General features: G+C 38.9%; 1 protein-coding gene across 1 annotated transcript in view; it reads left to right on the top strand.

Moving 5' to 3' along the window:
• The window catches only part of FIG4 (FIG4 phosphoinositide 5-phosphatase), a 136,995-nt gene that overhangs the window by 65,482 nt on the left and 46,644 nt on the right, over positions 1 to 24,869 (top strand). Inside the window, exons 16-21 of the mRNA XM_060167971.1 lie at positions 8,036 to 8,174; positions 14,653 to 14,711; positions 17,018 to 17,165; positions 19,746 to 19,829; positions 21,594 to 21,789; positions 22,801 to 22,883. Coding sequence (XP_060023954.1) covers positions 8,036 to 8,174; positions 14,653 to 14,711; positions 17,018 to 17,165; positions 19,746 to 19,829; positions 21,594 to 21,789; positions 22,801 to 22,883 — 709 coding nt within the window. The remainder of the gene's footprint in view (positions 1 to 8,035; positions 8,175 to 14,652; positions 14,712 to 17,017; positions 17,166 to 19,745; positions 19,830 to 21,593; positions 21,790 to 22,800; positions 22,884 to 24,869) is intronic.

The raw sequence follows: 24,869 nt of genomic DNA, 5'->3' as shown, positions 1-24,869 counted from the left end.
TTTCGAATTCACTGAGAATTACGCCCATTGAACAACTCCGGGGCAGCTCAATGTATAACATAAACCACAAAGCCACCATAGACCTTTAAGAGTATTTAGATATTCCTCTGTATGCATGACTCTTGAGCTGGATTTAGGAACTTTACAATCGAAATATATTAATCCAAACAAAAACTAAGAGTTAGGAAAGTCAGACTTAGAAATTCAAGCCAGTGGCATACCTTTAAATTCTAGATTTCTAAAGCAAAAATATTAAAGTATTCCCATCATCCTTTGTTATACCTACTGCTGTGGTTCTCAATGAAGATATTAATATTTATTGATGTATTCCAATTGGCTATAACATGTATTGCAAATAATTGATTATTATAAAAATAACACATGGTTTCACTTGTTTTTATAAATTAGAATGGTTTTAAGATGACCTCTCTAAAGGCATCTCACTGGCTATGCTTCATTGTTTTACTAGTTTCCTAGGGCTTCTGTAACAAAGTACAGCCACAAGCTGGGTGGCTTCAAACAACAGAAATCTATTGTTTCACAGTTCTGGAGGCTTGAAGTCAGAAATCAAGGTGCCAGCAGGCCTGTGCTCCCTCTGAAGTCTTCAGGGGAAGATCCTTACTTGCTTCTTAGCTTCTGGTGGTTTGCTGCTGACCCTTGGCTTGCAGCACTTTAATTTCTATCTCTGGTGTCACATGACATTCTCCCCTCTGTTGTGTCTTCGTGGCGTACTCCTCCCTGTGTGTGTGTGTCTCTTCTTATAAGGACACCAGTCATACTGGATTACGGGCCTGCTCCACTCCAGTGTGACTGTATCTTAACAGGATTATATCTGCAAAGACTTGATTTCCAAATAGGGTCATATTCACAGGTACTGGGGCTTAAGACCTCAACATATCTTTTGCAGAGGACACAATTCAACTTATAACAGTTGTGTAAGTTATGTGCCAACAAATACATATACCTCTCGGTGTATGTTATCATGAAAAAGGTTTAAAACTGCCCTGATGGAAAGGGTCGTCCACTCTTCTGCCCTCTCCTGTCATGGTTGTCCCTGAATTGGGAGTCATTATTGACACTTAAGGATCAAGTAATGTGGTTTTTTTAAAAAATAAATTTGTTTTATTTATTTATTTTTGGCTGCGTTGGATCTTCGTTGCTGCATGCGGGCTTTCTCTAGTTGCGGCGAGCGGGAGCTACTCTTCGTTGTGGTGCGTGGGCTTCTCACTGTGGTGGCTTTTCTTGTTGCGGAGCACGGGCTCTAGGCACGCGGGCTTCGGTAGTTGTGGCTCGCGGGCTGTAGAGCACAGGCTCAGTAGTTGTGGCTCACGGGCTTAGTTGCCCCACAGCACGTGGGATCTTCCCGGACCAGGGCTCGAGCCCATGTCCACTGCATTGGCAGGCAGATTCCTAACCACTGTGCCACCAGGGAAGCCCAAATAATGTGTTTTTCAATAAGATTAGAGCACAGAGAATGAATGTGTAGCTGTGCATGATTAAAAAAGAAAGGAGAACCATTAAAAGACAGAGGATGGTCATGAATAAGTAACATGCACCTGATGGAAAGGTAAAGCAAAATTATGCACAACTGAAAGAGAAACTATTATGAAAGGAATTATTTTATGAATAATGTGGCTAAAACAGACTTCTTTATTTTGAGAAGCATGGTGTCATTGGGGTGTACAATTTAATTTTAAGTTACAATGGATATTATATAATGGTAATATAGTAATAGAACCATTTTCTTTAAAGCACTCAAAATAACTTTGTAAATGTTAATCTCCTCGTGTTATGCCTTTTGGATAGGCAGGAAGGTACTTGAAATTAGGTTGTTAGGAATTTTATCCTTGGTTCATATAGACAGATTGATGCTATGTGGGTCACCCACCTGACTCCCTTTCACGCTCATTTTGATAAAACCTGTTCTTGAGGCTTCACATATTACCATCTTCTGGGGTTTGTCTCTAAGAAATGTCCGTTGATTTCTAATATAACTGGCTACATAAGCAGTTATAGGACGCCAACAAGGAAAGAATAGGTACCTAGGTACTCCCTTTGGATATTAGGAAGAACTTTATAATTATAATTCACTGAAGGACCCTGTCAAGCTCTTTCTAATTTTTTTTTTACATTTATATTTGAGTTAAGCCTGACTTTTTTTTTCCCTGAAGCTTGTTGAACTGAAATCCTATTATAAGAAAAAAATAAAAAGATAAGATACCTGCAACGGTTAATAATAGACCAGCTGTATATATATATATATATATACACACACACACATATATATACATACATACATGCACACAGCTGTAATTTAAATGTGTGAATGTGTGTGTGTGTGTATCCATGCATGGAGGGGGAGCCATGTTCTCCTCAAATAGAGATTTAAAAAAAAAAAAAAAAAGCTTGTGGGGTAAAGACTTCAAAGCTCACCATGCATGGAATGCAGTGATTACAGAAAACAGTGTCGAGATGGCATCGCCAGCATTATGGTAGTGCCGTGAGGTAGTGGAGCAGTGTCTTTTCCTTTCTGCCCACCCCTGAGAGAGGGACATGCAAAGGAGCATCTGAGCACATTTTTGTTTATCAAGAATACTGAGGGCTTCCCTGGTGGCGCAGTGGTTGAGTGTCTGCCTGCCGATGCAGGGGACACGGGTTCGTGCCCCGGTCTGGGAGGATCCCATATGCCGCGGAGTAGCTGGGCCCGTGGGCCATGGCCGCTGGGCCTGCGCGTCCGGAGCCTGTGCTCCGCAACGGGAGGGGCCGCGGCGGTGAGACGCCCGCGTACCGCAAAAAAAAAAAGAATACTGAGCTAGCCTTCTAAGGTCATCCTTCTAACAGCAGGTTTAGAGTGAGTAAGCTATATTTGGCTATAGCAGAAAGAAGACATTTGGAAAATGTCATGTTTTAACAACATTTGAAATCACATTAATAAAACTCTGGCTAAAACCCAACTGTCCACCTGTTCTGCAACCAAAGCCGTCAAACGTGGCAAGAGAAAAAGTTGGAATTATGACCCTCAGTTTAAACTGACTGCAGTTCTCTGAAGGATACTCAAAACAGCCTGACAGTCCTGCTAAATTTCCCTAATATGTTCATTCTTTCACTCTCCAAAGTGACCATTCATACCTTGTCCTCTCTCCCTAAACCACTCTCAGCTGGTATCTTTGCTTCATTCTTCATTGAGAAAATGTCACTGGGGTGGGGGGGACTCCTCCTTAGCGCCGAATGCAGAGCCTGTCCTTATCTGCACCCACTGTTTCTACCTTATATCATACAGCTCACTGCCACATATGTCAGTTGCTCCCCTCTGCTGCCTCATTTCCATTAGCATAAAAGCACACCTTATGTTCTTCGTTGAATCTTTCCTCCTGTCCTTAATTCCACACCCACCACTAGCTAAAGTCCTATTTCTCTGCTCTCCAAAAGCAAAACCTCTTGAAAGAGTTATCTGCACACCTGTTTCCTCTCGCATATCGTGTTCTCTCCACCTGCCTCACTGGGCCTCTGCCCTGTCATGCCACCGAACCAGTGCTTGTCAAAATCACCAACAATCCCCCGTTGCCAAATCCAGTGATTCCTTTCCTGTCTTCATCTTACTCGGGCTTTCAGCAGCTTCTGTCACAGTTGAGCACTCCCTCTTTCTTGAAACTCACCTCTGTGCTGTCTCACTCAGTCTCCCTGGTGACTTCTCCTGCCCTATTTCTAAACCTTCCTCATCTCTTTCTATACTTTCACCTTTGGGGCATCTTACCCAGCTTTTAAGTACCATGCATTTGACATTCAAATTCATATCTCTTCCCTTGACTCCTCCACTGAACTCCAGACTTATTTATCTACATGCCTACCTAGCAGGCATTTCCTCCAGAATATTGTGGCAGTTTTCTATAGGTGCTGTAACAAATGATCACAGACTTGGGGGCTTAAAACAACACCTGTTTGTTATCTCACGGTGCTTGTGGGTCAGAAGTCTGGGCACAGCATTACTCAGCTGTGTTCTCTGCTTAGGGTTTCACCCGGCTGAAGTCAAAATGAAAGCAGTGAAGTCAGATGAAATCAAAATCAAGTCAGAATGTGGATGCTGATCTGGAGGCCTCCAGGCCCCTTCAGGTTGTTGGCAGAATCCCAGGCAGTTCTAGGGCAGATGTCCCTGTGGCTGGGGCTCATTCTTGGTTTCAGAAGGCTCCTTGGCTTGTGGCCCACTCCATCTTCAAAGCCAGCAACGGTGCATAAACCCTTGTGCTTCGAATCTCTCTACCTTCCTCCTCTGCTTTTAGAGGATTCCTGTGATTACAGTGGGCCCACCAGGATAAGACAAGATAATTTCCCTATCTTGAAGTCAGTGATTAGTAATTTCACTTACATCTGCAAAGTCCCTTTTGCCATGTAATGTAAAATATTCATGGGAAACTAGGGAGGAAAGGTCATGGGGCCAAGTTTCTTCCTACCACAGATATCTAAGAAGAATCTCAAACTGATCATTTCTGAGACAGGAGCTCTTGACTCTGCCCCAGACCTGTTTCTCTACTTGTTTCGTTTTTTGTTTCATTTTCCACCTCAGCTCCTGCTGTTCAGTTCAGAATCCTAGGAATCATCCTTGATTTCTTTATTCTCCTTATCCTCCCCCATCTCATCTCTCAGCAGATCTTTTTGGCTCTAGCTCCAAAATATATCCCAGACCCTTCTGCTGTGTTTCATCCTTACTCCTGCCGGGCTGGTGCGGACAGCTGTTGGCTCTCATCTGAACACCTGCAGTGGCTCCTGATTCCTCCCTCTGCCTCCCTCTTCTCCTCTTGCCCTTCACAGCAGCCAGAGTGATCTTTTCAAGACTTAGATCTTATCACTCCCCTCTCAGAAAACCCTTACAGGGCTTCTGATTGCATTTAAAAGTCACGCTCTTTACCGTGACCTACTAGGCTTTGTGTGCTCTGCCTCGGCTGTCCCTAGTCCTGCTCTTTCCTTTGCTCCCTGCCCTCCAGCCCTCTGGCCTTCGTGCTGTTCCTGGAGCTGCCCAGCCTCTACCCACTTCCCTGACCACCCGACCTGAGTGTCCCTCTCCTTTCTCATCACTCTCTCGTCACTCTTTTATTTTTTTCATAGAACTTACATCCTCTGGAAGTACCTTGTACATTATTTACTTGTATATTCTTTTTGTTTCCCACTGTGGAACATAAGCCCTACGAGAGCCAGAAATCAGCCTTGTATAGACTGTATCCCTAGTGTGGGACATAGTAGGCTCTTGGATAAATGAATGAATGGTGTATTTTTTTAATTATGAAAGTAATATATGTTAATTATAATTATAGAATAACTCACAAATCATGTAATCCTCACCTTTCAGAGATAGCAACTTGTTCATATTTAGCAGAACGTGATCCTTCTGGTTTTACTATACAGGTACTGTATATCTGTTTTTGCCCTCTTGGATAATGTGAGTAATCTTTATGACCCTGAATATTCTTTTACAGCATGATCTTTGGTAGCCTTTGGTAGGCTTGTAGCAGTCTATTCTTTAGAAGCACCATAGGGAGGTTATTTGTTTTTAGTGTGCATTTAGGTTCCTTTTAAACAAACATCTTTGAACATATACCTGTTTTGCATATTTTTTATCTTATGAAAATTTCAGAAGCATATTTATTATTCAGAGTATAGATATTTTCAGGACCTTTTAAAAATATATATATTGCCAAAGAGCCTTACCAAAGGATATAGCAGTCAAGTCCCCCTCAGCAGAGTATAGGAGAGCTCATTTTGAAAAGTATTTGCCAACTTAAAAGGTAGAAGATGGTATATTGTTTTCAGTTTGCATTTGTTTAATAACTAGTACAGTTGAGTTTATGTATGTTCATTGTCTACTTGTTTCTTTTAAAAATTGCATGTTTTTCTTTTTCTGTGAGGGTGTTGATCTTCGTTCTTCTTACATTTAATTGGTATTTATTTCAACGTACAGTGTGAGTAGGGATCTAACGTCACTGTCCACTCCCCCACAATGGTTAAACAGTACTGTTTATTGAATAGTGTCCCTTTCCATTACTGATTTCAGAGGCCACTTTATCATGAACTTAATTTAATATTAGGTCAACAAACATTCTAGTTTCCAAGTTAAAATTTTTGGCTAATTAAAAAGAATTGTTATATTCAAGCCTGACCTATTTAAATACAGTGCATAATAAAACTGGTTAGTGTTTAACCTGTTTGGATGGAGTTTGAAAGGTGCATATTCTTTTTTCCTTTAGAGCATGATTGATTACAAAAGTAGATAGTCATTTTGCCCTCTTGTTATCTGCAACTGCAGAGAACCTACCTGTTTTAAGCTTTTATCTGTGTCCAAAGTACTGCTGTCTTCCAGAAGGTGATAGCCTTATTTGCAGTCAAAGGTAGCCAGGAAGATTCTCCGGCTCATTAGGGCTGGCCTTAGATTCCAAGCTTAGTATGTGACCATAAATACTATGGATATATTTTAAGTTATAAAAACAGCAGGACATTCAAGAAGTCTCCATTATGATCCTTGGAAGGAATATCCTTTATTTGGTTATGTTTTTCAATCTTACATTTTATTATACTTGCTAAAAATTAAAGGAAGCTATTAGTAAGCTTAATAAAAAAGAAACTCCTTGAAAACATGGCTGAAAAATGGAAAGCTTCTTAAGATAGTATTAAGATATTTTGGGGTACTGCAGAGTATGAATTATTGTGCCATTAAGGCCATTCAAGAAGCATAAAGAATATAATTACTATAAAAGCGGTATGTTTACTTTCATATTGTGTTAAGAGGGTGAAAATTGGGGCAGTAATGCCTGTGTCATTTAGTACTTTGATGTTTTCACTCAACAAATGGAAAAAAGCTCCAAATATATTGATCATATAAACACATCCCTTTTATATATTACTTTTAGCCTAAAAGGTAAGTGCTGTTTTAATGGAATGCTTCCTGTCAAAATATATAACTGGAATACATGTTTAATGTACCGTATTTCATTTATGCTTCTGCCAAAATGACCAAATAGCCCAATGAGAACAATGTTGCTAATTTCAGATTTTTCTGTGTTTCACTATAGCTGTTGGAAGGAAATTGATTTTATGATAATGCTATCCTGTTTCAAAAGCAGTCATTTCTATTGTGCTGTCTTTTTGGTTCTGTGCTCATTTTCAGAAAGAGGTTATTATTTATATTGTGGAAGCCTGCCCCAGACTTGAATATACAAGGGATCGGAGATGAGAATGGAAAGAAGGAAATGAGGGGAAGGAGTGAAGGATGCTAGGGAGGGGACAGTGCAGAATGGGAAGGATGGCTCATAGGGGGCTTCAGTGCTTATCATCATTTTTACCCAAATATAATTGGGAAAAAGAAGAGATACAGCATATATATATGTAGTCAATTTTATTAGTTCATATTACCTTTGAAAAGGTAATTTTGGAGTGGTTGAATGGTTAGAATGAGGCTGTTTTCCATGTGCTCAATCTGCCTTCATTATCAAACACAGCTGTAGGAGACAGAAAATGTAAACATTGTCTCTGCTAAAGAAGTGGAGAATGTCTTTTCATGGATTAAAAGCAGAAACTTGGAAGCTGACTTGTTCAAGGTTGTGCAACAGAATATGGGTAGAAATTGGGTCACTTTATTTGTCTCTGACATCTCTACTTGTCTTTGCAATAAAGTGAAGATGCCCTTTGTTTTAGGTAAACTAACACACAGTGAGAATGTTTTCTAAAAATACAATCACTAAGGTACTTGGCAGTTCTTAAGGATTTTTAAGAGTCTCTCAAAATTCAAGAAGCAGTTTATGTTCACTATCCTCTGTGTTATGAGAGGTACAGAGTAAAAAGGAAACATTTTGAAGCAAGATTTTAATTCTCAAAATCTTGGCTGTTTTAGATTTTGTGTATGTGTGTGACTTTTGAAGTATAAATGCTATTATTTTCAGAGGTATGTTCTATGAAATCACAGTTGTACCATTATCCTCCTAAGAGAACATTCCCCTGAGTTGTTTATGTCAGTAATGGATTTCCTGAAATACATATTTTTGCTTTTTAGATGCCGATAGACAAGATTCCATTAATCTCTTCCTGGGAGTTTTCCATCCCACTGAAGGGAAACCTCATCTCTGGGAACTCCCGACAGATTTTTATTTGCATCATAAAAATACCATGAGACTTTTACCAACAAGAAGAAGGTATTTTTTTTTTCCTAGTCTACTATGTAAACTCAGATTTGATGTTATTATGAATGTGAGATAGTTTTCTTTTTGAGAAATGGTCTTATAGGCTAAAGTAGTCAGTCTTGCTACATGTTTGCCATGAGGAATTTAGTATTGTTGATGTCCTGATAGTAGGTTTGGGAAATCATCATTAACAAATGCAGTTGTTTGGCATTTTCCATAAGATATAAAGTTTCAGAACTTAACCATTGACTGTAATTTGAAACTACACTCGAGCAAACCATTAACATCATTTTTGACTGGTTCCCACAAATGTGGAATGATAAAGAACTCAACATTTCAGGAGTCAATCTTAGACATCCTCACTTTGGAATTCCAACTCTCTTTCCACCAAGAAGCACAAGGAACTCTTGGTGACACTAGGGAGGACAGGAAACTAGAGTGGTGGCGCTAGGGGCAGATACCACTCCCACCACCCCTACTGCTCCCTCTGAGCTTTCTAGAGTCATTCACCAGTATCGGTTATTTTGATGACAGTTAAATTGGTAGTAATAGTCCCCAAAGAAATGAACTGTTTCCCTGAGGTGTTTTGACAGGACGCCCTGTAGCCCAGGCCTCAGGGTCAGGTAGAATTGGAGTCTCTGCAGTGGTGTGACCTTGAACTAGTTATTTAATCTCTCTAAGCCTCATTTTCCTCATGTACAAAAAGTAAATGACAGGACACACATCACAAGGTCATTGTGAGGATTTAATAGAGGACTCTAACATTTTTAATTGAAGAGTCATGTACTAGTAATGGGCAGCATTTTTCACATACAAGGTTGGAGCCTGGTACCTTCTGCTCGAAGGCCTGTGATGTCAGGTTTGCTCCTAACGCTCTCCTCTCACAAGATCGGTGTGATGTAGTCCTTATTTTGTGCAGAGATGCCTCTCAAGCACTACAGGGGTCATTGCCAGTCTGGGCTAATTGTGTGGACAGACCACAAACAACTGGTGAATTAGCAAGTGCTGATGTTACAGCTGTTACCAAATTCTGTGATACTTCAGGAATATTTAAAATATTAAGGAAACGTCAGAGTTTATATGTTTCTCAGCTTTGTACTTTTAAGTACATATATTATTGGAATAGCCAGCTTAATACTTGAGCTTACTTTCCCTATAAATGAAGCAGTTCTGGTTTTTCCACTACATTTAAGATTAATAAATGATTGCTTTGAATTTTTGCTGACAAAAAATCTGGAGCTAATTACGTTTATTTGATGAGAGATAAGTGTAAATACCTATATTTAGCTTTGTTGATGCAGCTGACTATGGGTAAATGTGGCTGACTTTCTAAAACTTTATATTAAAGTATTGAAGCTCTTAAGATACAACTTGGGAACAAACAAAACTCGATTTTCTGTTGCTGAAATTAGCTAGTAAATTACAAGCGTAAGTTAAAACCACTTTAACCACTTGCAGTGTTGGCGCTTATTTGTGGGAATAAAAGGAAGCTGATGTTACATTCCCATTTTAAAAAAAAAAAAGGAAACTGAAGTGCAGAGAGGATGTGTCTTGACTGAGATTATTCAGCTGGTTAGATGGTACAGCAAGGATCAGCTAGAAGTCTCCCACTGAAAATAAACTTTTATCAAAGTAGATACTATGTCTCTCACAGTTGACTTGGTCTCCTGGTTTGTTTGGGTTTTTTTCTCTAGAATGTCAAAATTCCAAAAATTGGTTTTTGGCATCAACAATTGATACTCCTCATCCACAGTACTTATAAAGACTGTCAGATAAATTTCAGGGCTTTATTTTGGACTTTCCAGTTATTTTGATGACAGTTAAATCAGTATTATAATTCTCAAGAAGGAATGAACAGTTTAGCCAGAGGCAGTAACCAGACAGGAGCATGGACGTCAGGGTAGAGCTGAGTTGGAATTTCTGCAAGTGTGTTACATCTGGAAAACTTGTTTTCTAAACATCTGGAAAACTTGTTTTCCCAACTGTAAAATGGAGACCACCATACACACCTCACAGGTCATTTTGAGGATTAAATGAGAAAATGGGCGGGAAGTACGTAGTACTGGGTCTGACACACAATCAACACAGTCCTGAAGCAGCCAGGCTCTGGAGAGACTGCCTGTGGTTAATACCTGTGTGACCAGAGGCAAGGTCCAGTTCTCAGTTTCCACATCAGTAAAATAGAGATAATGGTAGTGTCTGATGTGTAGGTTTTTCTGAGAATCAGATGAGATCATATAAATCCTTAGCACATAGTAAGTCCAACAGGTGTTTGTATTGTTATTATTTTTTAAAGGGATTACATTCCCTAGTTGTAACATTTATTAAAAATCATATAGGATGGCCATAAAATCTAGAAATTTAGATAATATTTTATCACTTATTATAACATAATATCAATGAACACTTTATTATGTATTCGCTTGTGTTTCCAAACTTGGTGACCATCATGTATTTTATACTGTGTTTACCAATGATTTATTCTGAAACAACATTTTTATTGAATGATAAGGGAAGGGGGAATAAACCTAGCTCTGCCTAAAGTTTGTCCAAACCAATCCTCTTGAGGTAACTACTTTTGTGACTCAAAACCCCATGTTTATTGATCTGTTCAAAACCACTGATTGAAGCTTTGTTCTGAAATAGGTTAATATGTCATATATCATCTCAGATGCCATTTATTGAATGAGTGTTGATAATGTCACCAAGATATTTTTAGACTTTAAGCATTAATTATCTCATTGACTCAGAGTTGGGAGGTTTCCTGGCTCTATTCTCTGTCTGGTATGTGAGTTCCCTCTGTGTATTCCCAGACTATGCTTGTCTGACCCTGGTTTGTCAACAGGGGCATGTCTGGTTGAGAGGTAGTTGTTTTCAGACAGTTCACTTACATGATTCTTCCTCATATCATGCCGATATCTGCTTCTCTATAACTTTACCTAGTAATCTTAGTTCAACCCCTGAGACCTTGAGAACACAATTTCCTCATCCACTTGATAGTCTTTTAAATAGATGAAGACAAGTTCACATGTTCTCAAAATCTCTTCTTCTCCAGGTTAAAAATGGCTCCACTTTCTTAGCTGTTTCTCCTATACTGTAGTTCTAAGTCTGTTTAGCATTCGGAAGGCTCTCTTCTGTATTCCAGCCTATGTCAGTGCTCTTTTTAAACTCTGGTATCCAGACCTGGGTCCAATAGTAGTCAGAGTTTGGTCCGATTTGTGCCAACTGTTACGGGACCATTGGTACCATTATTCCCCTTGTCCTGGATAATCTATTTTTTGATCATTAAGTGTAAGATTACATTAACTATTTTCAGTAATGCCATTGTAATGTTAATTCCTTGGGCTTCCTATCCATTGGGACTCCCAAGTCTTTTTAACATGTCCTACTGCCACGCCTTATCTGTGCCATCTTGTCATGCTTGTATATGTTTTGACTGCTTCCAAAAAAAGTATGTAAATATATATCCTTTTTATTAACTCTTTCCTCGAGTTTTGTAGCTTCTTCAGAATTAATCAGCTGGCCATCTTGATCCTACAAGTCCTTGATGACATAGGGTAGGTCCTTGAATAGAGTAGGGTAGATGGCAGAGCCGTGGGATACCATCGCACAACTCCTTCCACCTTAACATTGTTTTGTGATGTTTGGTTGGAATCATTTAGACAGCTGTAACTTACTATGCTGTCAACGCTTGACTATCCTGTCATCCTGCTCACATTTCTCTGTATTGTTCACATGTATCAATATCAACTTGGCTTTGCTCAAGTCCATATATATTATTTCAGAGGGCTCCCAAGTTTACTAGGGGAATTAAAGAGTCTTTTAAGATCTTCCTAACCTTTCTGTGTGAGCCAGTGGAATTGAACACTCTTAATACTGAGGACTAAAAAAGAGAAAAGAAGCTGACTTACTAGGTATTTATGCAAAGGAGGAAGTGGCACCAACCTGCACTCTCCTGTCCTCTGATACCTGGTCCCAAAGCAGATTTCTGTCCCAGTGCAGGTGCTCTTCCTCTGGGTGAAAGTGCCTGGTGGGTCGGGTGATGAAGGTCCCCCAGTCCTGGGTTCAGTCCTCTTAGATGCCCTCCTCGTCCATCCATCTCAGCCCAGCTTCCCCAGGGCAGGTATTTCTTTGGGCTTCTTTGCTTGAGACCCACTCAGAAGAGTTGGACCTTTATTATTTATTTGTTTGTTTGTTTATGCCTCACCGTGCAGTATGTAAGATCTTAGTTCCCTGACCAGGGATTGAACCTGTGCCCCCTGCACTGGAAGCGTGGAGGCTTAACCACTGGGCCACCAGGGAAGTCCCAGAGTTGGACTTTTAAAAAAGTATTGTTAAGTTGCTTTATCTTGCTTAGGGAGATACAGTCTAGTAATATTAAAAAAAAAAATTATGGCCTGGTCTCAAAGCACTAATACTAAAAAAAAAGCACTAATTAAGATGATCCTCTTAATTCTTTTTCTCCACATGGTACATTCTGAGTTAAAACACGTTCTTTATAATGTTTACTTCTTTTTCCTAAGTAAGCTCATCGTGTGCACCATTTTTTAGGAAATTACTTAACGCAAGCAGATACATTCTCTTGCTCACGTGCGAATTCTCTCTCTCTCTCTCTGACACACACACACACACACACACACCCCCATGTCTTTTTCATTCCCCTGATCTGATATCTGAATAGCCTGGTGTGGCTTGTTTTTGTGAATATATGTGGATTCATAGAAGCCACTGGTCATCTTTTTAGGTTACTCACAGTATGTCTCTAGTAAATATTTGTTTCATTATCTCGCCTGCACTGACATCACACTTATCGCTGTACAGTTTTTGGAAACTTTCACCCTCTCACTTTTGAACATCAAGACTGCATTTGCCCATTCCCGTTGTCAGTTCTGTTCTTCACTGTTTCTTAAAAGATTATTGATCTCAACTGTACCAGGACACTTGAGTGCTCTTAGAGAGGTTCTACTGCTTCCTTCCACCTCTTAGGCTGTGCACAGTTCCCTCTTATCTTGTGTATTTCTCTTACCAGCATGAAACTTACTATGCCTGGTGAAGATGGAAACAATACTGGAATTAAGTAGCTCTATACTCTCTGTCATTATTTTCAACATGGCATTTCTAACGTATAGAGCAGTACTTGATACACAGTAGGTGCTTAATAAATGTTGAAAGACTGAATGAATTCTCTGTAAGCAGCAGACTTATCCCTTTTCTGTTCTTTTCATGCTTTTAAAGCCTTGCTATTCAAAAAGTAGTCTAAGGACCAGCCCCTTTGGCATCACTGGGAGCTTGTCATAAATGCAGATTCTCAGGCCCCACCTACTGAATCAGAATCTGCCTTTTCACAGGATCTCCAAGTGATTTTTGTGTGTACACTGATTTTGAGAAGCACTGCTCTAAAGCATAACTTCAGTCTCAAGGCAAAACTTTAGGAGTCTTTGCTGTTATCATAGTACTACCCACCTTACCCCCACAGGTCACTAGGCTCTCCGGCTCTTTTGTTGGTCATCCTTGGTCACGTATCTGCTTGCCATCTCTAGGAGAGTTCTCTACGTTGCCTATTTCCTTTAAATACTCCCCATTCGTCATAATTGGGGTTATTCAAGGTCGTAATGTCAACATTTTATTTTTAGAAAGCCTTTCATTTATTTTAAATGATCTTTTAGCATTTTTGGCTGTAGGCTCTTTTTTCTGAACCTTTTGGAAATCTGTTTTTTTTTTAAATTTGATATCCCATTTTACATCATTCCCCTTCCTAGCTCTCATTAGCTTTGATATAGCATTTTCCTCATAAATATCCATTTCATCAGAATTTGATTTAGAATTAAATTCAGTGTTCAGAGAAAAGGCAGTTCAGGATCCTTTCAGATTCTCTGAGTTTTCTAGCAGACCTCCAGATGATTGAAATTCCCAGCCTTATTCTGACTGGCCTCTATAATCAAGTAGTGAATGTTTACAGTTAAAGATTAACAGGGGCTATACTATTTTTTAAGGAAATTTGTTCTTTAGGCTTATCCATTTACTTAATGATTTTGCTGAACTGTTTAACCATATACACAGACCCAGACACATAGAGCAGAGTAGAAAAAGTAATCTAACTCTGAGATAACTACGCGCAGGAGAATCCTACTTGTAGGACTTGGGTCGCAGTCCCGCTGCTCACCGGGGGGCAGGGTAATAAAGTACAGTAAACAGCAGCTCATAGAGTCTGGCTTAGTATACCCAAATCATTTTTAGCTAAAAGTAGGTAACATCACAGCACCTTGACTCTCAGACGTGTACATGGCATTTTTGTAGATCTGTGATGTAGTTGAAACAAGAAGGGGTTGGGAAAGGAAAGAACATGTTGAAGACCTACTGTGTCAAAAGCTTCACAGCCGTGTTTTTAAAAGCATCTTACTCTAGACCATACACCCTTTTATCCAGCGAAGTGTAGAAAATCTACATTTACATTAGGGCCATCTTATCTCTTTTTTTTTTTTTTTAATAGTTATACTTACTGGTGGACACCAGAGGTAATAAAACATTTACCACTGCCTTATGATGAAGGTAGGTATACTGTTTCTCTTTTAGTTTTTATACTAATATGTTTTGGAATTATTCTTAAATGAGCTTGATGCATTCAATTCTTTGCATATAATATTTTATTAGAAAGAAATGAATGACTGCTCACTGTTACGTTGCTATTACGATAGGAGATTGTAACATCTTAGCTTTTTTAAAAAAATTTTTATTGGAGTATAGTTGATTTATAATGTGTTAGTTTCAGGTGTACAGCAAGTGAATCAGTTAAATATACATCTGCTCTTTTTTTTTTTTAAGATTCTTTCCCCATATAGGCCATTACAGAGAATTGAGTAGAGTTCCCTGTGCTATACAGCAGTTATCTATTTTGTATATAGTAGTGTGTATATGTCAGTCCTAATCTCCCAATTTATTCCCCCCCCCTACTCCCCTGGTAACCACAAGTTTGTTTTCTACATCTGTGACTCTACTTCTGTTTTGTAAATAAGTTCATGTGTACCTTTTTTTTTTAATTCCACATATAAGTGATATCATATGATATTTGTCTTTCTGTGTCTGACTTATTTCATTCAGTATGACAGGCTCTAGGTCCATCCATGCTGCTGCAAATGGCATTTGTTCTTTTTTATGGCTGAGTAATATTCCATTGTATCTATGTACCCCATCTTCTTTATCCATTCCTCTGTTGATGGACATTTAGGTCGCTTCCATGTCCTGGCTATTGTAAATAGTGCTGCAGTGAACATTGGGGTACAACATCTTAGCTTTTTTTTTTTTTTTCCCCCATCAGAGGCATAGCATCTTACTTTCAATCAGGATTCAAACCTAGTACAGAAACATTTATACCAAAAGGTAAATTTGTTCAAAAGGTAGAAATTTAATATAAAGATCATTTTGGAGGTTGTATACCCGACAGAGGAGCCACCAACTGCATCTGGAGTTCCTTACACGCACTCTGTTTACCATTCATCACTGTCACTCTCTGAGGAGCTCCTAATCTGCCTCCTAAAACCTTCCTCCAGCCTCACAGAGGAGAGGAGTGAACTCCTCAGAGGGAACGCACTCAAGATTATAACTCCGGGCCACAGAATTTCCTCTGATCTTTCAGGAGGAAAACAGTAAATAGAATTAATTAATGAATTAATTAAAATTTTGAATTGCCTCCCCAAATTGCAAGCATTTATAGTTGGGAAGTTCTAATTTTTTTTTTTTTACATCTTTATTGGAGTATAATTGCTTTACAATGGTGTGTTAGTTTCTGCTTTATAACAAAGTGAATCAGTTAAGGGAGAGATTGTGTTATACTTTCATCTAAGTAGCCTTATACGTTATATTGTATCTTACAGTTATTAGGTATGTCCCTCAAATGTTTAGTGTATATAATATATTAGTTCATCATTTAAAATTAGTACTTGATGTATGTCTAGATATTTGGGGGGAATGGGGAGGAAGTGAAGACCCATTCACAAGGAGAAATAAAAACTTTTCCTCTATCTAAGCAGTGAAAAAAAGTACAGATGTGTGTATAAAAGTACATTTTAGTCACTGAAGTTTAAATTATTAATTTGTCAGAAAGGCAGGAAAATTTTTATATTAAAAGAATATAATTTGTTCCCAAATTAAATAATTGACCAGTTTGCAATAGAGTTTATTCTTGATTCTGTTACTGATTCCCTTGACCATGGGCAAGCCAGTTTTCCCAGTTGTGAAAGGATATTAAGATCTATTGCCAATCTGGAACATTCCAGTTGAGGACTCCATCTAGTCATGGTTGACCATCCCACCTTTGGGTGGTGAAGGCCATAAAGTAAAAAAGGTTGCAAATGACTTTCGGTTCTTAATAAATTATTAATTAACTTCTAAAAAGTATTTGTTACCTTGAAATTCTGGGCAAAATCATAACTCACATTGCTAAGATTTGGTTGTTCTGGGAAAAATGATAGGACTTCAACAGCCTAATATTGCCCGTAAATAGGATTTGAAATATAAAGGAAAATTTAGTGAAATTGCATAATTTTTATCTAGAAGGCAGAGGGTATTTATTTAAGAGCAAAAAGGAATTTAAAGAACTGAATAATTGGATTTCTAAAATAATTCCCCACTCCTACCCCCCTTCCAGAGGTCCCCACCTCCTTAGAGTTTGTCACGCTCAGCTTTGCAGTATATATTCTGTGCACATATCTTGTTCCTCTTCCAAGCGTGAAAGTGCCAGAGGCAGGAGCTGAACTTGTTCAGTGCGCTCCGCTCTCTGTGAACACAGTTGATATTACAGAAATATTTGAGAGATGTAATCTAAAGGCTTTAAGAGTAACAGGCAGTATCTCTCTTAGTTATCTGTGCTGCGAACTTAAAGAAGTTGATAGTGAAGAAGTTTCACAAATACGAAGAGGAGGTTGACATCCACAACGAATTTTTTCGACCATACGAGCTGAGTAGCTTTGATGACACCTTTTGCTTGGCTATGACGAGTTCAGCGCGGTATGTTGTGAGTTCTCTGAAGCTGGAAGAATTGGGGAGCTATAGTTTTCCTAGTTTGTACAGCTATATCTTACTTTACTCGGAATCTGTTCTGTAAGCCTGCTAGCAGGTGGTTGTCCAGCCTCTGAATTCCTCCTGCTATTGGGAGCCCGCTACTCAGGGGGCTGTCCTTCTACAGTTAGACAACTGGAGTTAAATTCTTCTCTTAGATAAGTTGAAATCTGCCTCCCTTCGGTCCTAATTTTTCATTTGGAATAAACTCAGCTTCTTAAGTTGAACTTAGAAATTGAGAGCCAGCATAAATTTGTGGACAAAAGGCATAGTCTTTGGTATTAGAAAGGCCGGAATGTGAATCTTAGACCAGCCATTGCCTCCCTGTGTGACCCGGAGAAAATTATCCAACTTATGTGAGTCTGTTTCTTCACTTCATATAGAGAGGGGTGTGTATCACACAGACACACATGCACCAAGTGCCTAACGTAGTACCTGGCACAGGTGGGTTACTAATAAATGGTGACTCTTATTATATTACTGTTTTTATTAGGCACAGGAAAAGTCTAGTTCCTCTTCTGTGTGATAGCCCTCTAGATATTTGAGAAAGCAATATTAATTTTTTTCAGGGTAAATATCCTTCTTTCTTTCATAACTCATATGACATTGTTTGTAGACATCTCTCCACCTTTGAACATACTTCATTTTTCTGTCTCTTTTCGAGTTTGGCGGAGCCTTTTAGGAAGATGATGGTACTAGATTAAGAAAATTAGGCAAAGAAAATCAGTTTTTGATCATTATGTTTTATACTAAAGTTTACATTTTTGTATTCACATTCTGTATTTTTCATTTACTTCAAATGTGATATATGTATGCGTAAACTTAACATGGTACATGTGGAAACATATTCCATGGTTTGTTTCCTAGAAATCCCTCTACATTTTGCTTCAGTTTCAGATAGAAAGTTTGGAATTTTCACTTGCTTCATTTTCAGTTACCTTGTTAAAGTTTAGCAGTTGTAACTATAAGGTTATTGTCATTTTCCAGAATTTTTCAACTCAGCAAAAGGTGAATGATATTACTTATATGTGTATGTACAGATATACAATCGATTTTATTTATTGGCAGCAGTTAATGCTCTGTAAAGTTCCTGCAAATACTGAGTTAGAGAATACTGAACCACTGCTCTTAGGAGAAATACAGGGTTAGTTTCCTGAAAACATCTGGTCATAACATTCTCCTCAACCAATCGGTACGTAATCTTATTTTGTATGCTTCTGTTAAAGATACCTTGTATAATATATATTGTCAATTCATTAACATTGATCTCACAGCCAACAGCACTATAACTCATGCCTGAATGAAGCTTCTCTAACTCATGTATTTTCTCTATAACATACAACTTTCTTCTGCTTAGAAACACCAGGCAACTTCCGCACTGTGCGTGGGGGCCATTTTAGACAGTGAAATCTCCAAAAAGCGCAAAAATGTGAAAAACATGGCACTAAATAGACTGTGAAAAGGACACTTGTTTTCAGTATGAGAGCTAAAGCAAGAAGGCAGAGTGTCACCTTGTTCTCCCTCGGTTGGGAATGTGAGCGTTGGGTTACTCTAATTTTTCACTGCGCTGCACATGCCCTTGTCTGTGAGTGATCACAAAAGCTCTGAGTGTTGCCTTTGGGATTACAAATAAATTTTAGTGAGTAAGCAGATTCTCAAATATGGCATCCACAAATAATGAAGATGGACTGTGTATGTTCAAAAAGAAAGAAAGAAAAATTAAACCACTTGCATTTTGAAAACAACATTTTCAAACTGTTAAGTAGGCATTTTGAGTCAGATTCAATATTACTTTCTTTTCCTTCAAAAAATGTAATATTGAATCACACACTTGGAGAAGTATCCTTGCCAGAAGTTATGAGTTTTATCTGCATAAATCATGCAACTGTTGCCTTTTTGGCATCTGTTAAAGGGCTTCAGCGGTAATAGTAAAGTAGGCCCTGTATCGTGAGGAAGTAGCTTCAGCTTATCTCAGTAAGTGGTAAATTAACAGTTTCTATTTAAAGGGTTCCAACAGTGTTTTAATGAATTAACCCCAGCCTAATGAGGTAGGTGTTGATACTTCAATTCATACCACTGCGTTTTTGATCATTATGTCTGCCTCCTTAGGTGGTATTGTGTAATAAAAACATTGTCCATAAAACTGAGCAGCTAAGTGTCTTGCCATTGGTTTTATGAGTTTAATTTTACCCGAAAACGAATTCGTGATATACAACCAGAGGGTATGCATCTTAGCAGTAATTCAGATACCAACTCTCCTCCAGTAAACAAAATCTTAAATTCAAAACTATTGGGTCTCTTAATCAGAGAAAATTCACAGTGAGGACTGCTAACATTGAAGTTACTGAGTACCATTAGTTCATGGGGTTTTATGGCCCAGATTACCTAAACTCCCCTGATTATTTGGCTTAGAATATATATACCTCCTAGGGCTAAGAAGGAATCGTGTAAGAATGTGAATTGAGATGGAAGTAGACAGTCCTCTGGATGGACAGAGATTCACATGGAATTTTTTTCCCCTTTCTTCAGTGACTTCATGCCTAAGACTTTTGGCATTGATCCAAGTCCGTTTACAGTGCGTAAGCCAGATGAAACCGGAAAATCAGTATTGGGGTAAGATTTGCATATAGAATGAAATTTTAAAGATTCATGTAAAATAATATAGCGCTTACAGTATAATTTCCACCAAAAATTAATAACTTCAAGTCACATAGTTTGGAGCAGTCCATTCACTGCATCTATACAGGTAGCTTTTTTATAGCACTGGGATCATTAAAAAGTGTTAGACACTGAAAGTATAATTCACGGGAATTCCAGCAACACGATGCATTTTACTATTTTAAATCAGGAGTTTCACAGATGGCATAAAGGCAGGTAGCAGATATTATGTATGTCCTTTAATAACTCAGCATCCTGTTTCCCACAACATAAAATACTTAGGTAAAAATTTATATTAGTTGTATTTATTTTCGTTGGCATCCTGAGGCAACATTAAAGCAAATGCTCAGAGAACTTAATAGATTTTCTGTGTATTACTGTAACATTGTTTTGGGGATGACTGTTATTATATGCAATAATATGAGGAAGAGAACGAACCATGTTTACAGTCTTTATGCTTTGAGACTGGAATGAAATGTGTTCTAGCGTAAGAATCTCTGTTACTGCCACTGACCTGAATAATCCCAATGATAAGATTTCTCCTAGGCCCTGGGCAGAAACCCTGGCCAGCCTGTAGATTCTGAGTCCTAATTGTATTTGGGAGTGTGTACAGGGGCCTAATTGGATTCTAGCTACATGTGATTTATACAATGAGATATATATTACTGTTTTCCAGATACACCATTTATGTGGCTTAAATATGTGGCCTTAAATAGCTGCATGTTAAGCCCTGGACCAGATGCTAAGAGGAATTTAAAAGAAGGTTAACATCCTTAGGACATTTAGAATTTAAGGAGTTCCTGGGACAAATACGTAAATGATCAGCTCTATTAGTGTATAGTACTGAAATGTATCAACTTTAATTTTTAGTTGCAGAAAGTCAGAAATGAATTTATTTTCTGTAATATCTAACCCGTGGTTAGATAGTATTGCATGTTTCTTTACTAGAAAATGCAGAATATTATGGTATTTTAAGTCCCTTGCAGAAAATTTTTTAAAGTAAGAGTAAAATATTAAATATTTTTCATAAATGCCAAAAATATTACCATAAAATGTTTTCTGAATTAAAACAACATTCTTACTACTCTCAAATTTGGCACTAAAATAGAAGTAAATAAGTGTGGGCTTTTTCTATGTTTTTCCCCCCATCTACTCCCTATTACTAGAAGGAATGTTCAGAAAATATAGTTATTTAGTAATAAAACAATTTAAAATCTTAGTTTATGTTCATCATTTGCTCATTACTTTGGTACAAGTAATCAGCTGCCACTGTGATTGCTAAAAATTCATAGGAGGGACAGAAATATACATGGATTTGGCTATCGACCCTTTCTTGAAGCTTCTACAAATTGTAGGTAATTTTACTAATATCTCAAACATAATAGTCTTCTATTATGGTATTATAAATTTTGAAAATACTGATTTCACTTACCAAAGGAAGACACAGTAGCCAAGTGGAGAAAAGATTTTTCTGCACACGACAAGCACATACTTGTTTATTTTCTGAATTTATAACAAAGCTTAAATTCATATAAGGTCAGCACGTACATGATAAAATATTAAACTTTTCCCTTTAGCACAACTTGAATCCAGAAGCTGGCTCCTCACGGTCATTTTCTTATGCTTCACCAGGACTAAGGCTTTGGGACACAGCGATACACAGTAAGCGTTGAGGGTTCGGTTTACAGATGGTTCACATCCGTATTCATCTTTTTAAAGAAACAAGAGCAACAGAGAAGAAGCTGTGTTACAGCGGAAAACGGCCGCCAGTGCCCCACCGCCGCCCAGCGAGGAGGCCGTGTCCAGCAGCTCTGAGGACGACTCCGGGACCGACCGGGAGGAGGAGGGTTCCGTGTCCCAACGCTCCACGCCAGTGAAGATGACTGACACGGGTGACAGTGCCAAAGTGACGGAGGTCAGCGGCCGAGGAGAGTGTGCAGTCCGGCATGAGGCTCATCTCCAAAATCCCACTTTCAGTTAAAAGGCTGAGAGCAAGAAAAAGTCACATTACCTCACTCATACCTTTCTAATGCACAGTGTTGCAGGCACTGCAGAGATGAATACATTTGACAAAGACATTACTGAAAATGGTTTCTGAAACTGATGTTTTTGCTTCCATGTGTAACAGTAAATTTCTTGTCACTTCAGAATTCTTAAGAGAATCCTGTCCCTCTTTGAGCAGCCCATCCACTTATTACTTTGGTACAGTAGCCCATCCGTTTATTCCCTTGCTCAGCACATTGTTGGAATGCAGGGTTTGGATCTAGGCCTAACAATCTTTGCATAACCCCAGTGGGAAGTTCATCCTGTTCAATTTGACATTACCAAATATATTGAGGGGAAACAAAAGGCAAGTAAACCACAGAAGAACCAAATTTAGCTTTTGGGAAATTTGCTTTCTAGAAATGGCAAAAAGTCATTAAAGCTAGACACGTTGCCATGGGTTGAGGTTGGCAAACTACAACCTATTGGCCAAAACATCCTGCTGCCTGTTTTTGTATATAAAGTTTTATTTACAACCAGCCATGCCTATTTACAGCCATACCTATTTGTTTATATATTGTCTATGGCTGCTCTTGCCCTATAACAGCAACAGAGTTGAGTAGTTATGGCAGAGACAGTATGACCCAAAGAACCTAAAATATTTACTGTCTGGCCCTTTACAGAAAATGTTTGCCAACTTCTGCACTATACAAAAGCAATTAGTAATTACCTAATAGTTTTTTACCCTAAAATAAACTATTTTAGTGAAAATGAAGTCAGATTTTAAAAAACCATTAACTGAGAAATTTAATGAACCAGGTTGAAGAAACATTGTGATTGCCTTTGTGGGAAAATTCACAGGTTCATTTTCTTCATCTTTGGAAATTATTAAGATTCTAGATGTCTAAAACTTCTTCCTGGTTCCCTTTTCTTTTGACCCCAGAATGTGGTCCAGCCCATGAAAGAGGTGTATGGAATCAACCTCTCAGATGGCCTCTCAGAAGAAGATCTCTCCATTTATTTAAGGTAAAGTATTTTCATGAGAGATTAAGGACAAATGCAAATGTAATACAATACCTTATATCTAGTGTAACGTTTAAAAATTGAAAATAGTCAACAATACAGAAGGAAGTGAATTCCACTTGGAATAAAATAGTAGCATTTAGGTCAAATTCTGAAACAATTTATATTTGGAGTTAAAAGGCCTACTTACTGCCTGAGACTCTCAGGGCCCCTCAGTGATAAAAATTTATGATGCTTACATGTATTTTCACTGCCTATAAGCTGCAAACTGAAGTTTAAATACATCTCTGCATTCCTGCATTAACAAATCCTCAAGATCAAATACCTTCTTACAGAATGAACTTGGGATACAGACAGCTGAGGACCTTGTATTCCCTTCAGCTCGGGGTTGGGGTGGAGAGCTGCTGGTGGGAGTGGAGGCTGAGGAGGGAGAAGGAAGCAGTGATGTAGGGGCACCAATGCAGAATGTTATCGACCTTTATTGGGAAGACCTGGCTAAAAGGAGGCGATCTACCAAAAGGTATTCCCTGAAATCACGTATATAATTTTGTGTGTCTGTGTGCGCTTGCAAAATTCATAGTTATCAGATTCTCAAAAGAACTCCTCGCCTAGAAATCCTTAAAACCCTGACGAGACCACTGTAAACGCCCCCTCAACCTAGTGTATGCATTAAGAAGACTTAATTATTGCAAGTGAACATGGACCCACTTCATCTAAGTTTGGCTTATGTAAACTGTAATATAAATGAGCACTAACCTCCAGGTCTTTTTTAAGGAGGGTATTTGTTTTGCAGAATCCATTGAACTGGATATTTTCAGCTCTCTGCTTCATACTAGTAAGATCTGCTGTAGAATATGTGAAATATAAAAATGTATGGCATTTCTTGACTACAGAAGCACTGGTATGACTGTGCATCACTGTCTTACTGGAAGCCAACTGAGTCGTTCAGAACTCAGCCACACCCTCCTCACTCCTGGATACACAGACATGCCTGACATTCATACAGCTGCCGCACTCCGTAGCTCAACCCTTGAGGAGTTAGTTGAAGTGGGCCCTCATGAGCAGCATGATCTGGAAGAACGATTTATCTGGGGTTAGTGACTGAGTAATACGACTTTATTGCAGAGAGCATAAGTGTACATGTCGAGGCTGTTCACTTGCTGAAGATAAAAGTTTGGATAAGAGTAATCTAAAAGTTTTTTATAGTGCTGTACTGATCGAATAATTGGTAGTTTCTTCAGCACTTTTCCTGGCTTTTAAAAAAACCTCATAAAAACTACAAACTGCATCCCTGAGGGGAAGATGGGTGCATGTAGCCCAGGCCACACTTCAGATGGGTACACTTGAGAAATATCAGTGGCCCATTGCCAGGCATCCTCTTACCTTGCCGAGCTGGCCTGGGGCGAGTCCCTTTGGCCTTAGCTGCAAGTCTGGATTAGTGTCGTTGGAGGCTTCTCTGAGGGGGGTGGCGGGGGGACAGTGGTGCTCAGCAGGTGGTCTCCTTAGTCCCCTCCAGCTCAGATGAAAGTACTCTTCCGAGCGGCTGGCGTATATATACCCGGGGATTCCTGTGGTCCTGAGGAAACCAACTCCATGCCCTGGGTGCTTACAGCATCGTTGCTCCAGGAGATGGATCCCTAGCCCGATCTGGCATTTCCGTGTTGTTTGTCTCATTGCAGACATCCCCGTCCCTGCCACTGCCTCACGTTTCCCCATGCTTCCTGCTGCTGTCACCCTTAGGTATGCAAGGCCTTACAAGATCATCTCCCTGGCTTCAGGAACATTTTGGCTCAAGTTCTGTATCACGTTTGAGTAAACGGGATGCAATGAAGTACACGTTTTGTTTCATTCCTATGTCCATGGTTACGACTTACATTTTAACCCATTCCTCCTTTACTTCTCGTAAACCCACTCTAACATCAGGCAGTCATTTATAAATCGAGTCTCGTGTCACATAGGGTACTCTTGCGTGCTTTTCTGACGTAAGCG

This window comes from Lagenorhynchus albirostris, chromosome 12 (assembly GCF_949774975.1).
Source record: "Lagenorhynchus albirostris chromosome 12, mLagAlb1.1, whole genome shotgun sequence".
NCBI lineage: Eukaryota > Metazoa > Chordata > Mammalia > Artiodactyla > Delphinidae > Lagenorhynchus > Lagenorhynchus albirostris.
Note: the sequence above shows the minus strand (reverse complement) of the source record. Positions and strands in the feature narration are given on the sequence as shown.